This window comes from Anabas testudineus, chromosome 9 (assembly GCF_900324465.2).
Source record: "Anabas testudineus chromosome 9, fAnaTes1.2, whole genome shotgun sequence".
Lineage (NCBI taxonomy): Eukaryota > Metazoa > Chordata > Actinopteri > Anabantiformes > Anabantidae > Anabas > Anabas testudineus.
Window position 1 is genome coordinate 11,527,236 of NC_046618.1, and position 16,003 is coordinate 11,543,238.

General features: G+C 42.2%; 1 protein-coding gene across 1 annotated transcript; it reads right to left on the reverse strand.

Annotated features, from left to right (window-relative positions):
* Window positions 1-1,612: 1,612 nt before the first annotated feature.
* Window positions 1,613-10,006, reverse strand: rgmb (repulsive guidance molecule BMP co-receptor b). Its single transcript, XM_026342525.1, has 3 exons — window positions 9,502-10,006; window positions 5,208-5,755; window positions 1,613-3,898 (listed from the first exon to the last, which is right to left on the reverse strand). Exons 1-3 carry the CDS (start codon window positions 9,617-9,619, stop codon window positions 3,143-3,145), a joined length of 1,422 nt encoding a protein of 473 aa, XP_026198310.1. The 5' UTR covers window positions 9,620-10,006; the 3' UTR covers window positions 1,613-3,142.
* Window positions 10,007-16,003: the final 5,997 nt, after the last annotated feature.

The following is a 16,003-nucleotide window of genomic DNA, read 5'->3' on the forward strand; positions in this document are numbered from 1 at the left end:
AGAATTTTAATGTTCATGTTTGAAAATGTATCCCCATAAGATAAACAGCAAATATGTTATTTTTAGATAAAAAACACTCACACAGTTACTAGATTTGTGTGAAACCTCACCTCATCATCCTAAATGCACACATTCTGTTTTTGTTTATATGTGATCCCTCCACCTTCCTCCACCCTGGGTCAGGAGGTGTAGACGGTAATATCCTGGCATCTCTGGCTCCTCCAGTCCACCTGTCAGGGGAAAGGCTGGGGTGGACGCTTCTGGTCTGTATGGTGAGTGACTTCAGGAGAGGGCGCCTACAGGTCAGCTGGAGATCACCATCAGAGGGCCACATGTCCACTGCACCACACAGCTTAGCTGTAAACAAGAAGCATCGTGGCCAAAGCGCTGTTGCAATAATCACAGTGTCGACCAGGGACTGGCCTTCGTTCAGTTGCTCCGTGAGTCACAGACGACATCCAAAAGTCATCAAGAGGCCCCGCACCTTATCATCAGGTAGGTCTACAGCTACATGTGAGCGTATCACTTTGTTGCTATCTTCACTAATCCTTTAACACATCTTTATCATTAAAGATGAGCAAGACGACATATGCCATGAAGATGAAGAACAACTAGGTACATATGCATTGTTTGCAAGCATTTAATGAAAACAGACACACAGTGCAGATGTTATTCCTTATGTGTGTGTGTGTGGTTTGATATCCAGATGTTGTTGTGTGGACAAACACAGTGGTCATACTGGCTATCAGGCTGATACTTCATGAAGATCATCATCTTCAACACCCTGATGACCATTTACGTTGTTATTAAGTGGTAAGAATCAGTGTGTTTACAGTATTATAGCAGTGTATGAAGTAATGTATGTGGGAAATAGTTTTAAAATTCATTATAAGAGGCTTAAAATGAAGTCTTAAGAATATTTTTTGCTTTTCAGATGGTTGAAAACAGAGGGGCTCACACAAAGTGACCTTGAAAAAACCAACTATTCCAGGAAGAGGGACCTTTTTCTTGCCAGACGTCGACTCAGTGAAGTCGACTGCATATAGGTTCTCGTCTGCTTGTTTGGCTTCACAAAGATGGTCTTACACTGAGCTTTGGATCGGGGTCTTATGGCACAAATGGGAACATAACTTCTGTTAGGATCAAGAAAAGCAGCTCTCAACTGCTACAGAACTTTTGTCCCGCCATTTTCAGCCTCTTCGCGTCGACATCCCAGGTGTTACTGACTGTGGCAGTTGAAAACAGATCATGTTTGTGAGGTCAGACCTGGTATCTGATCAAAACCTAACCTCACACAGATGGATTAGTGCACAAACTGTACATATGTGTCTGTGTTTTTGTGAAGACATTTGTGTAAAGTCCTGCTCATCATTAACTTTGAATTCCTAGAATTACTTAAACATTTTTGGGAGAAAAAACCTTTTGCATGTTAACATTGTTAACAATTTTTACATATATAGCGAACCAGTTTTGCAAGTTCTGTTACTCTAAATGTAACATTTTAAAACAGGAAATACACTTGGACTGTTTTGACTTTATTCTTTTTTTTAAATAAAACACTTGCACACAGTCTTTTTTCCTTTTTTTTTTTTTTTTTTTTTGAGCGCCTTGAGTAACACAGAGCAACAGAGCACCACTAGGTGGCAGTACAATCACATCTGACATTTTTTAAATTATTATCCAACAGCAAGAATATGGAGCTTAACTTCCTCTACAGGACACTACATTCATAAATAAGTTAAGTATTTCAACATTGACCAGTCATTCTTCACCAAGCTGACACTCACACATGACGTAAGAGATCACAACAATGCCAAAAACTGAGATTAAGCTTATACGGCCAAACAAGTGGGGCACAATTATACAGGATGTTACATGGTTAAAAGGCTCATAGTCATAGGGGTTGACATTTGTACCAGATGTCAAACGGCATTCTTTTCCCACAACACAATGCTGAAGCATATATCCCAGCAGACACTGGTGAAGTCTCCTCAGCATCTTACATGTAATGAGCAGATTGTCAATTCTGGTGGAGGAGAAGCCCGGTCTACAGTAGCAAGCCTAAAAACAGGGGTGAGAGAGGATGTGTGGAAGGGAAGGGTGCTGGTTTGGTGGTGAGTTGCATTTTCCTCTGTACATTAAAACCATTCACAATATGTCTTTGGCTCAAATGAAAATAACAAAGTATACTCTTGGCAAAAAGGTGGGTGCACCTCTAACATGGTTTTCAGATGAAATAAAAGAACACTTCAACATAAAACCCGCGCACACACACACACACACACACACACACACACTTTGAAATCAGGATTGAGGAAAAACAGCAAATACATACAAATTCATACAGTAACAAAATTTTCGGTAGCAATATTCACAATACATTCAACAGAACAACTCACACTGACTGACTGATGCTGAGTCAAATCAACAACTGGAAGAATTCACTTTAACAAAAACGGCAACTCCTAGTGTTTAATCAACTTTTACTTAAAAGGAAGAAAAGCCAAATTATAGACAGTCTCCAGAATCTGAGCCTTTGGAGAATTTGGTGAATAGAGAGGAAGTGAGAGGAAGAAACACTGATGTGGATTTGTTACATAAAATAAAATGAAATAAAGTGCATCTGTTAAAACAAACATCCTCTGTCTGAGGTATTAAAGAAAAATCACATCGACTGGCACAAAAAAAAAAAAACTCTACGCAATTACACTGTGCACTGAAGACAAAATGAACTATTTACAGTCTGGAGTGTTTATCCACACTCAATTCACCTACACAAATACGTTTGTGTCATTATCAATGGCGTCCTATCCAAAGATAAAGACAGACTGCGTAAGCCATCATCACCATCCTGTGTTTTTTTGTTTGTTTTGTTTACCTGGAGAAGATTCTGGCAGGTATGATGCAGTTAGTGTTACCAGTCTGTCCTGGGCCTTCTCTTCTACAAAAAACATCTAGTTCCCAGTAACTGTCCAGCCTGCTGTTTCCACTCTGCACGAGAGAGAAATCAGTGCTCAGTATCAGTGCTCGGCAAACGAAACACTCCCAAAACTCTCTTTCTAGTGCACATATACAAGCCCACACACACACACACACATACACACACACACACGCCAGCACACACACACTCGCATTTCCACTTTTAGATCAACACTTTGTTCAGAGAACACAGCAGGAGCAGAACGAGCCATTTAATTGGTTGAGAATTTGAGTGTAAAGTGGTGGCAGAACCACGGGGGTAGATCCTCCATCTATCTCTGTGCGGGTGGAGACTCTCCATGTCCTTCTGGGCGCTGTACGCCGCCACTGTGAAGTTAGCATCCCCGGTGGTCAGGAGATCAAACACGCAGGAGTGGAAGTAAATATCCCGCACCTCCAGCTTTTCCCTGCAGCGTTCCTTCGCCCCCTCCACACTGAAAGCCTGAGTGGCACTGTAGGGGTATTCTTGTGTCTGTGAGGCATAGCTGGGCCGACGCAGCTGCTGAAGCTGCAGGCCGAGTGCAGGGGGAGAGAGGGGCAGACGAAGATGCCCCGCCTGGTCGATGCGTTCACCGCTGGGGCAGCCGTTCAAACAGAGCTGCAGGTCCTGGGTGGCATCATAGGCCTGAGCCAGCTCCTCTGGTATCCGCACTGCCAAGGTCAGGTAGCGGCCCAGCTGTCGAACGATTACAGTTACACCTATGTAGCCAGCGTGAAGCTCCACGTGGCGTCCCGGGGTGCGCTCAGAGATCCATAGAGCCCGGACCTTTCCAGCTGCACCGTCTGCACCAGCGTAAGTGTGAATGGGGTCTCCACTGCTTATTGTGCCATCATCAAAGGCAGCAGGAAGGTTGTCTGTGACAGCCTGGTAGACCCTCTGGTCTGTACAACCCTCGTAAGGCTTGAAGATGATGGTGATCTGAGGAGAAGGAGAAGTTTAAGTTAAAAGTGCTAAACAAGTGATGATTTCCAAATGCAGGAACTGATGTGCACGTCACACTTATATCGTTAATAATTGAGAAAACATAACCTGATTATTTGATATTTAAAATTATTAATGGGCTCTCACATTTACACTGACACACACAAATATTACCAAGGTTTTTCACTCCCATCACACTGCATCTGAGAAATGACTAAATGACTTTTTTAACAAGTTGTAATTTGACACAGCTAAGCAAACATGCTGACACACACACACACACACACACAGACATAAAAACACACAGGGCTCCAGTGGTGAGTGGAAGCAGTGGTGGATAGAGGGTGTGGTGTGAGCATTATGGTTAGCACTAGCATCATAGTTCCGGTGAATGGCTGCTTTGTTCACATGACAGCTGTGAGGAATGAGGCCTAGCAGGCCATTAAGCCTGGAGGGCTGTTAATGTATTTGTATGTGTGTGCAGACGTACGCGTGTGTGTGTGTGTGTGTGTGTGTGTTCCTAATAGTGACTAATAACTTGCCCCACCTCTGACACAAGGTCAAACCTTCAGCTCCACAGTGTAGCAACCCTTCTATTTGCTTAATGTGTGTGTGTGTGTGTGTGTGTTTGTGTGTTTCTGCGAGTGAGTGCATGGGCGAGCGTGTGCGTGGGTGTGTATGTGTTTTAATAATTAAAGTTATCGACTGGCTTGAGAGAGCAGATCATCAGGGGAAACATCAACATTGCTTCTTTAACACCACAAAGATCACTTTGTGTGGCTCGTCATCCATTTGGCGGTGCGTGTGAGTTTGTGAGTGTGTGTCTTTTGTCACATAGGGATAAGGACCTCTAACACACATAGTGCCTTAAGCTGGAGTGCAAGGAGTGCCGCACACAAACACGCACATAGGTAAACAGTGGGTCCTTTCACGTGTTTCATTCCATGTTATTAGAGGTCAGGCTATATGAAGCCATTAACCAAGTTAGGTTTCCAACGCCGCTTCAGTCACAAGATCAGTCTGTTTGCCTCACACCTGTGAGTCTGTCGCTCTCTCCCACTACGAGAGGTGAGACACAGACCGTGAAGCAAAAAGAGAAAGAAAAGTAGGGCCGGGGTATTTTTCAGCCTCACGTTGGTACGATATCTTACCGAGACACGCGGTTTCTCTCTCTAACATACACATATGTAAACTATGTTCCACCACTGCTGTCACTTAAGAAACTTTTTCAGCCTTAATAACAGCAAATTAGATGCAGAAAGGCCCATTTCTTCCTGCTTACCCCTTTATTACAGTTTCTTCTCACCTTATTGGTTGCTGTGGCACTGGAGCCTGGTACCACGGGGACATTTGTCACCTGCACTGACAGATAGTCATTATCAATGAGAGGCCACGCCCCCTCCACCTTACAAGTCTGGAAGCTGTCCTTAAACGTTCTCAGGTGTGGGTCCCCGAACAGCCCGCAGAACAGGTACCCAGGCCGAGAATGGCCGTGGCCATGGCTGTGAGCGTGGGAGTGTGCATGTGCATGTGCATGTGCGTGGGCGTGCTGGGTGCGACTGTGGTAGTTGCAGGGCTCGGGCTGAACCTCTGGGTGCGTGGAGGACGTGGGGCCGTCTCTGGAGCAATTCCTCTGGCTCATGAGGTCGGAAATGCCCAGCACAGCCGAGTGAAAGACCAGGTTCCCCCGACAGGACTTGGCTGTCCTCTGGGTGCAGGCGGAGTATGCACGTAAAGCTTTGCAAAACTCGGTGTGAAAGGCATCCACGGCTGATGTCAGGTGAGAGGTGAGGGAGACAAAGTCGGTGGTACATTTCTGGATACGACACTGAGGGGTGGCCACCTGGCACTCACCTGGGGAGGACACACATACAGAGTCAGAAACAATTCAAGAAAGTAATTAAAGTGGGTGAAAACCACTCAATAGAAACATAGATGTCAAATAAGGCATGAATGGACTGTTAGAGCTGGCTGCTACTAGAAGTAGAAAGTTGATGCGCTCACAGAAGACAACAGAGGTTACTGAGTGGAGAAGGCTTTGATCTTAAACACACTACGCAACAAGCCTGTTACAATCCAACCTAATAAAATTGGAAAAAGAACTACCCGCCGGTTTACAGTCTTGATCAATCAGCAGCGCCGCTCTGTGAGTGTAATAAACCTGAAGTGTAATAAACCAAAGAGCAGACAGAGAAAAGATAAAGAATGTTTTCCCACAAGGAGTGAGATAATACTGCTTATATAGCCATGGTGCACAAAACACATAAGGTGCTACAGACTGAGAGAGCAATGCAATACATTGTGCGCTACTATGCATACAGACACGCTATCGTGACTTGTGAAGCTTCTAATGTACCTTTAATAAATATGGCTACACGTTGTGCTTTTTGTCCTTTTATGTTTGTTTTACGGTGATAACATTGAGCACCGGAGCAGGCTGAAATAAGGATATGGATCTTAAAGACTGATTATGCTGTCCTGTCCTTGTATACTCATCACAATTGTCCCTGATGTTTTATCTATTGCTACATTTCTGAATGTAACAAGGGTCAAACCAGCCTTTTATATCATAGATCACCAGAGAGAGGAGGGGGGGGGCAGGCAAGAGAGAGATTAGAGACCAGACCTAATGCATCAGTCACAGTGTGCTCCTATTAGATTAGGCCAAACAGAGAGAGGCTCTGCACACAAATAGCTATCATACAAAGAATGCTGGTTGTGCTTCTGTTAGATGCACGTATTTTGATCCTCATAGCATACGTTGGTACCAGTAGTACAAAAATACATAAATATATATATTTATATCTAAATAGCACATTCCAGCTTGTCTTTGTACATGTATTTGATTTTGTGCCATGGAGTTGGGTGTCACCATTTGGGGGCAGTAGTGGTCCAAGTTTTAGAAATCAGGGTACAGGTACGGACCCCCTACTCGCACTGCGCTTCAGAATCTCTCTCTTGCTTGTTAAATACTGACACTAACCCACAGACACACACGCTCAGACACACATACACATGCTGCCCTCCAGGCCAACCACCGCTGTACAGACAGTCTGAGGACTGAGGACACATTGTGTCTTCCACTGGTGCACCAACAGCCTCCTGCTTCTATCTGCCCTACAGTAGCTAAATACCGCTCCCAATCTAATCAGAGTGCGTTTATTCTCGTTTGGAGGGCATCTTAATCGCGGGCTGATCTAAAAAAACACACAGAAGCACGCATTCACTGACATTTTCCAAAGCGAGGTGACACAGCGAGGAGGGAGCTGAGCCTGAAACTGAAGGAATCTAGTTCAAACCAATAACTTACATAAATGTTTAAAACTCTCTGATGACAAGCATCTGCTGAAGTTTCACACCAGCTCTTATTATGTGGTTACTGCTGACCTTGCACTCTTTCCTTCCCTTGAATCCATCAAGCAAAGAGAGAATTTTCATAAGATAATTAAAACTGTTCTGAATCAATATTAAAGCAGAGTTTTCTACATTTTTTTTTTCACATCATCGCTTCCAGCGATCTCCCTTTTGTGAAGGCGTCGTCTTAAGCCCTTTCTCAGTATGCACAGCTGTACTTTCATAAGAAAATCCATTCTATGCATATAAATAAGCAATTTGTGGTAAGTTGAGCTGAAGTGAGTATGCAATTGACAGAAAAATGTTATGAAGAAAATAAAGGACTGTTCACGTGAAGAATAATGCACAGGGGACGTTCAACACATCCAGACTCTGGTTTGGTTCATCCCCTGGGATAAGTATGTAATATACTGTAGACACAATAAAACAGTCAGCAATGCCCACATCATTCCTTCCATGTCCGACCACAATATTAACCTCTCTTTTCACACCACCCCCCTCTGCCAGTTGCTTTTATCATCTCACAGATCTCATTTCTTCTTTTGTATGAAACCTCATCTGTTGGCAGATTTTTTTTTCTCCCCCCCCCCCAAGCTTGAACGATTTGCCTCCATCAGCACTCTTCTCTTTTCAGCTCTCTTAGTCTGCTTCCTCACCCTCTGGTCATCCCTGCATACAGCTCCACCATCAGACAGAGGTCAAAAGATTCGGCTGAGCCTCACTATCTGTCTGCCTCCAACTTCTCGGATCTCTGGAGATCAGAAGAGGATCTACTGGGATCATCTCTCAACCGGGGGAACGGCTTGTGAAGTGCTTATTGATCACCTTGTTGTGTGTGCACTCTCCCACACACTGAGCTCAGCTCACACAAACAGCTCTCGAAGCTAAGAGATATTACAACGCTTTACAGCATGCACTCTTTCTTCACGAGACACCGAGAAGAATAGTCAACAACTCAGACGCTCCAGCGTCCCCGTCCAAACAGACACGTGGAGCTAACGACTGGAGCGACAATGACATGTGTCTAAATCCTCTGAAAGTTTTCACAAATAAAACACTCTGTTTGGCTAAACAGAGTAAATCATGCACATTCTTTCCAGGTGACACACATTCAGCAGAAGGTGCCAAGAGGGTCTTTAATGTGAAGTGGGTCTGGGTCTGTTCCCACCAGACTGTGTGCAGAGGTGGTTTTGTCCCACTGCCTGAGCTGTGTTAAACTAATTACTGGAGGTGTGACTGCTCAATAGACACCCGCCACTACAGCTAACCCCCTGCACACATAGCACCACACACAACGGGCCAAAAAAAAAAAAAAAATGGGAAGCTGGTTTCTGTGTTTGTGGACGAAGGACATTATACTATTTTTTGCACATAATTTGAAAAGCATGTGTCTTTACTATGAAATCTAACCCGATGAATTTAAAACCAAAAAGCAACGTGGGGTCACGTCCTCTGTATTTCTACAGAAGAGGATTCACTTTATGTTTTACAGCCAGTAATCATCACAAACACCTTATTAACATTTGTCTTTAAGCGAAAGGACTTCTTTGAAAGAGAGAGACAAAGAAATCTTTGTTTACTTTTTGGTTATTGTAACAAATTATAAGATAAAATCATGAATAAAAATACAAAGGGCTTGCGTTACAGGAAAGCACTACTTTACATTGTATCTTTAATCACCTTGATGATACTGTATATTATAATGAATGGATTAATTTCTATCATAGTAATAAACACATACTGCAGGTTTAGTTCAATTTACAACACAAACTTTTAAATGATCTGATTTCCCTCAGAGTGGTCAGAGTCTCCCTTTTCTCGGTATTGCTCTGATTCAAGCTTTAATATGTGATATATGAATATGAGGAGAGGTAGTCAGCCTGTGTTTCCTTCTCTTCCCCTCCTCCATGAGCCATTAAGGGGCAGACGGGAGAATGACGGCCCAGGAGAGAGGAGGAGAAACTCGATCCGCGCTCACACTGCTGCACTGCCGCTGGAGAGAGAGCCATTGTCAGGCAGCACTGGGCCCAGCACAAGGACTGGACACACAAATGTGCCAAATATCTACTGAAGCATATCTCAATACTAATAAATACAGCCTACTGACAGAAAGAGTTGTTGCTATAGCCTGGTTGTAATCTGTCCAGGGCGCAGCAATTAGCGCAAATTGGATAAGAAAGTGCGTAAATCCACAGACTAGTTGTGACTTTGACCGACAGACGCGTAAAGTGGAGTTAGTTACTCACCTAAGTGAGCACCGCAGCTGAGGACGACGATCAGCAGCAGCAGTGGCAGGAAGCGGCGCACCAGAGACGGGGAGGCGAGGCGCTCAGCCTCGCGGCAACAGCATCCGGCTCTCCCCATCCCCGTCCATACAGGGCCAGGAGGGGAGAGTGGACAGACCTCCAAAGGGCGAGGAGGGGTGTTGTCCAGGCCTTCTCACTTCTTCTTCTTCTTCTTCTTCTTCTGCCTCTTCTTCCTCACTCTTCGCTCCTTCCTCTCCTCCTCGGGTGCGCAGGGGCATTAAAACACAGCTGCTCCGCGGAATGCAGGTTGGAGGGGTGGGGAGGCAAAGAGAGGAAGAAAACAAAGTACACCCAAAAGTCACTCCGACGACACTTTCACTTTTCACTCGTACAAATCCACACCCCGAGTGATTTCAGTGCGCTCCCGTCGCGCTCGGACTTTCGCCTGGATTGTGATCACTCTGTGCTCTCCTCTCTTGTCCCAAACACGCGCAATCACATCCCTCTCTCCTTCAACAGACCGGGGTTTCTCCTCCAGTCCACTCCTCCCCTTTCACTTTCTCCACCTCCTCCTCCCTCCTGTGCCCCCTCCAACAAATCAATAAAGAATCAACCAAGCCCTGCTGGCGGAAAACCCGCCTACCACAGAAGAGAGAGAGAGGGAGAGAGAGAGAGAGAGAGTCTACAAAATAATGAAGAGGCCGGAGATAAAAAGTTGTAAAACGTTAAGATGCCAATAAATCACTGCGTACACCGAAGGGAATAATGGGTTTATGTAATGCAGGGCTGCCAAAGTATTTCATTTGGCAATGTGAAAGCTGATAAAGTCAAACCAGTTTCTGAGAGTTCCTAAGATATTTTTTTATATTTCTGAACTAAAAGGCAACATAATTGACATAAAGTTGTTATAGACAAAATCATAAACCTGAAACAAAGGATGAACTATCTGCATCACTCAGTGAACACTACTAATAAAATGTGCAACAACCAGACGGGGACAGGTGCCTGCAAACACAGTTTGAGCTTGAAGTGATCACATGAAATAAATGTGTTATAAACCTACAGTACAGCATATGAAAAACCAAAAGAATGACACAATCTGGGCAGTTTAATTAGACTTGAATAATCTTCACACCCCTTCTTAACTTTTAATGCAGGATGATTCCCCGTTTTCGACACTGCTGAGATATTAATTTGCTGCAGCCTTTGATGTAGTTGAGGCTGTATTAAAGCTGGATACTTTATGGGAGAAATGTTGTTTTCTGGTGTGCATATTTGCATAAAGTGGCTAACTCAGTGCTTTATAGTTTGTTTTATGTATTCTGATGAAACCCACTAGGAATTGACATGTTGTTTTTTTTTTTCCATATAATTATGTTAGAAAGAGTCCTCCATGGTCCACGGTCTTTGGATGAGTTTGTCTCTGTACAAAAAGCCAAAATAAAAACAGAACAGAAATGTACACAACACAGTGTGAATGGAGTTACTTTTGAATAATGCAAACACACAGTTCGCACCGTGTGACTAATATGAGGCGAGCAGACAATGTAAACACCCTCCAGCAACGGACAGTGAAAACTAAACACACGGCTATAAATAATATGCAAAACAACCTATTTGCTACCTCTATTGTTCTCTTCACCTGCAGCGATAATTCATAAATGAATTACTTCATCCAAACGTCCTTTTGTAAATAAAAGTTATGATGTTGCACTAAAGCCTCTACAGATAGTTTTCTACTGAGCTTCTACACTGTACCTTTTTTTTCTGTCAAGTGTGTTGATGCATGTGTTTTATGTGCAGGACTCCCGACTCTGCCACACTGTGCCACCCTGGCTTAACTTGTGTGTGTTCATCCATGTGTACATGCAATATGGAAGCGTCTCCATAACCTTGACTGCTCTGCAGCAAACAGAGCTTCTCTGTGGCTGGTATTTAATGTGCTGTTTGTCATGCTGGCTAGTTTCACCCTAACATGACTCAACCACATGTAAACTCACATTACAGCCGGCCCTAGGTTTGGTCATGGTCTCTGGTTCCCTGTGTCAGTAAAATGAACCCATGCTGTCACTTTAAAGCTTATGGCGATTTGACAATAAGTGTGTCCGGAGGAGATGATGTGTGCAACTCTGATATTTGATTATGAGAGCTTCCTGTTTGCCATAAGCCTCTGTTCTCACCAGTGAGGACGTCTGTGTGTGTGTGTGTGTGTGTGTGTGTGTGTGTGTGTGTGTGTGTGTGTGTGTGTGTGTGTGTGTGTGTGTGTGTGTGTGTGAGCTAGTGAAGAAATCTTGCCAAATGCTGTACTGTACTGTATAAATGCTCATTATAAGGAGTACATTGAAAAACTGGGGCGCTGAGTGGGAAAATACGCTGAGGAGTTATTTATGGGCTACACGGTGGTGTGGCGATTAGCACTGTCGCTTCACATCTAGAGGCAGGTGGGATTGAATCCACTGCCTGGCTCTCAGTTTCCTCCAGGTCCCCTTGTTTTCTCCCACTATCCAAACATGCAGTGAGGTTAACTGGTGACTCCAAATGGCGAATCACGTTGTGATTGTGAATATGAATCGTTGTCTGTCTCTATATGTCATCGCTCTCCAGAATGCACCCAGCCTCCTGCCCAGTGAGAGCTGGGGTTGACACAGGCCCATGCAATCCATAACAGAAAAAAACCAAAAAAAACAAACAAAAAAAAAAGTTACTAAAGTTACTTTTTCCAACTAAATATATGATAATTTTTCATATTTTATTATCCAATGGCATAAAAGTAGTTACAATTAACTCCACCTTGACCAACACCTACACAAATATTAATAAATAAAATAATAAATATAACACACCAGTACTTTTGCTTTTCATACACAAGGACATTCTGCTAATACTGGAGTATTTTCACACCTTCTACTTAATTAAAAGATGTTTTTCTGGAGCTCCCTAATGGCCAAGAGATTGAGGTTCTGATCATGAACCACTTGTCCCTGGCTCATATTTGACCATGGGATGTCTTTTGTTGCGTATTGTTTGCTTTCACTACTGTCTAACAAATATAGGCACATATTACCCCCACATCTTTTAACCTAACCCTAACCACTGCTGAATATGAAAATAATGTGCATTGGCCTTCACAGTCTCAGGATCTCAGCTTAATTAAGAAGCTTTGGTCTAAAATAACCACCATCATAAAAATAACAGAGAAAACCTGCTGGAATAATGATGTTCATCACTTAGTTAGAGCACAGCTGAAGCTGTTGGAGGTCTAGCACCCTACTGAGACACCTCTAGACCACCTCGGAGACAACTTTAATTTGAGGCCCAGCTGTACATCCTGGACACAAAATAGTGGGTCTGGCATTAAATACGTAGCATTTTGATAGATAGACAGCCGCTCTGAACAACGTGTCAACCTGCATCGTACCTCACTTATGTTAACACTCTGAACACAGGGTGGTTAATTCAATTACATGTGTGCAAATGGTGCTATTTATCATGACTAATTTCATATTTAATTTTAATTACACATCTGCCTACATAGACACAGAAGCCAAGATAGCATATGATCCTATTGATGGAGTTTAATTCTATATTTCACAGTAATTCGTTTAATCAATTACTTCACTGCTGAGGCCTGTGAGCGGAGGACGCGCAAACTAAACCACATGCGCACACAGCCAAAATGCTCTGCCTAGTTATGCATTCACACACTGAGCCTCAGGCACAAAGACAGTCTGTTTCTGTGCGTCCAGCTTGTCTTCACCTCCACACCTCTGCCTCCCTTCTCCACTTCTGCTTCTCTCCACCTTCCCCCAACTCCAAGCAGCCCGTTATTCAACAAACAGCTCTCACAACTACATGGTACATCTCCGTATGCATGTGTGTACGGTAAGTATTCAGAGTTTGCATTGTTGCAAACATGTCAAAGGTTGTGTTTGGGGAAGGTAAGATGTTGCTATGAGTCTCTAACACACATACACACACTGGTGGGAGTATTAATGTATAATACTTAAGAAAGTGAAGGAGACGTGAAGGTTCTGCAGTAGAAGTCTTACTTAATTTAAAATATATAAGCACTTTTATTTACATCTAAAGTATCAAACATATAGTAGAATGATCCATTTCATACTGTTTTACTGTTATATACAGATTTTAGTTTTACTAATGTATTAATGTCTAAGTAGTGGTGAAACTATTTTGAATTGTTTTACATGTCTGGGCAGTTCAGTCACTAACTCCAATCTGATCCAGACAATTCAGTCATGGAAACCTTATTTACATAAAACAAGGGGAAAAGATCAGTTCTCAATTCAAGTGAACTGACTGTATTGCCAAACAAGAACGTATCAGTAGTATAACATAGCAGTGTTAGGGAGTAGTAAACTACGTGCAACTACACTCTGAGTTTGAGAACATTTTGCAGTAGCTTGCTGGAAGTTCAGCTACATTCACATTTGCATAAAAGACAAATTGAGACACTACTCACACGTCTCTGCATTCCTTTAAAACCAACGCTGAAGTCAGTAAAACAAGTTCAGTGTTTTTTCTTTAGTTTTAGTTGAAGAAAATAAAAAATCCAGGAATACAACAAAAAAGTAGCATTCCTTGAAACTTGTTGATTATTGCTATTTATTAACAAATGTTAAGAGAAGTTGTTGCAAGCTGTTTTAGAAGTTACCTGGCTAACATTATCCCTGATTGGTGCAACATCCCTTTTAGTAGACAGGTTAGACGGGTGGACATTATACAAAACTATAGATGACATAATTTGTACTTTTCCAAAGGTAATGGTGGATTTTGCTTTATTTTAATATTATTATTATTGCTGTGTGTTTTTATATATGATCTCTGAACAAGTAGGAACTAAAAGTGGCATCATTCGCTGCCAGGGGACTTTTTTTGCTCTATGTTTTGTTAAAATTTTGCGTCAAATGTTTAACAAAGTAGTTTGAACTACTTTTTCAAAGCAGCGTGACTAGATTTTTTTGCTGTGGTGTCAATGCTGTATAGTTAAACTTCTTCCAGTTTGAACTACTCTGATTGGTAGGTTATACTTTCAAAGTAGCTTCCTCAGCAGGGATCAGGGATATAAAAAAATCTAATTTCAGAGGATACTTTGCAAATTAGCATTCCTCCTGACTGATTTCAAGAAAATAGGACGCCGATTATATACTGATTGATAAGAAAGAGGTTTTTGCAAAGAATAAATACATAAATATATAAGAAAAATTGTTTTAAAACTCAAAAAATAAGTAATAAAGCTTTTAAGTAAAAGATGAGAAATGTTTTTGGATAGATTATTTTCCCAAATATAGTGCAGCATATAGGTGAAATGAAAGAAGTTATAGTTATAGTTGTAGTTACACTACACTTTACTCGACATTCAAATTGAACTACATGGCTATTATTGGGTGCAATCCACCCAACACACACTCACACACACACACACACTCTCACTGCTGACTCATTCATGGATGTGTAGTAAAGGTAAGAGTGGACTGCAGGTGTGTGTGTTTATATTCCTGATCTGAGACGATAACATAAAAGATAAAATCCAGGTATCAAAGCCTCTTGTAATGCAAGTGGAAACCCAATCTTATAATAGCCTGTTTGATAGCTGTTTCCCTCCCTCGCCAAACTCATGTTGTGTTTTACATCACTGCACTTATCAGGCCAGCCTGTGTCTGCACATTCACTCCGCTGTTGTAAAGAGAAAGAGAGAGACTGGTTTCAGATGCCTCTATGCAAAAAGTGTCGGAGTGGGAAAAGCGAGAGCGCTTATCTTGGGGTCAGTTTATCTTTCAAAACATTGAAGAGAAATGTAGCGTGATCAGAGTCCGCAGATCAGTGGGAGAGGATTCCTTTAATGCAGGCCAGAGAGAAAGATTATCACATTGATCCTTCTCTTCTGACACTCTCATCTCTGGTCTCTTTATCCCAGACCAGCCACCTGATGTGCACTGACTGACTGGTACTGACGTAAAATCTGAGTAATATCAAAACACTGCAGTCGAATACAGGAACAGAGGAGAGAAAAAAGATTAAAAACATGTTAGTGTGGTTCAAATACACCTCTGCAACTCTCCCCCTCCTCCACTTATCACCACTACTTGTTGTTTTTAAGGACACTAGTTAGTGGAAAGTTAGCACATTCATTTACTCAAGTAGTATATGTACAACTTTGAGGTTTTACATTCATTTGACAACTATAATTACTATTTTTCAGATGAAAAATAATGCAGTGTTAATGATTAAGTTTAGATAGCTTACACGTTAATGCATTCATAATAATCCACTCATATAACTCTTCAAAATAGATGCACCCTAATAGGTTATATATTTTGCTGATAATACTCCTGATCTGAAAATGTTTTCCATAGCATATTTCAGTACAAGCCTATATATATATAAATAGATTTTCATTTAATGAGTGTTCATTAAAGCATAAACCAGGATATCTTCAAAGAGTAACTCAAAACCTGACATGAAATAGAAAACTGTGATGTCT

Excerpts from the sequence above, each read along its gene's own strand:
- rgmb (XM_026342525.1), bottom strand. The coding sequence starts at position 9,619 with ATGGGGAGAGCCGGATGCTGTTGCCGCGAGGCTGAGCGCCTCGCCTCC. Across the intron at positions 5,756-9,501 it reads CAGCTGCGGTGCTCACTTAG|GTGAGTGCCAGGTGGCCACC; the intron begins GTGAGTAACTAA and ends TGTCCTCCCCAG. Across the intron at positions 3,899-5,207 it reads GTGCCACAGCAACCAATAAG|ATCACCATCATCTTCAAGCC; the intron begins GTGAGAAGAAAC and ends CCTTCTCCTCAG.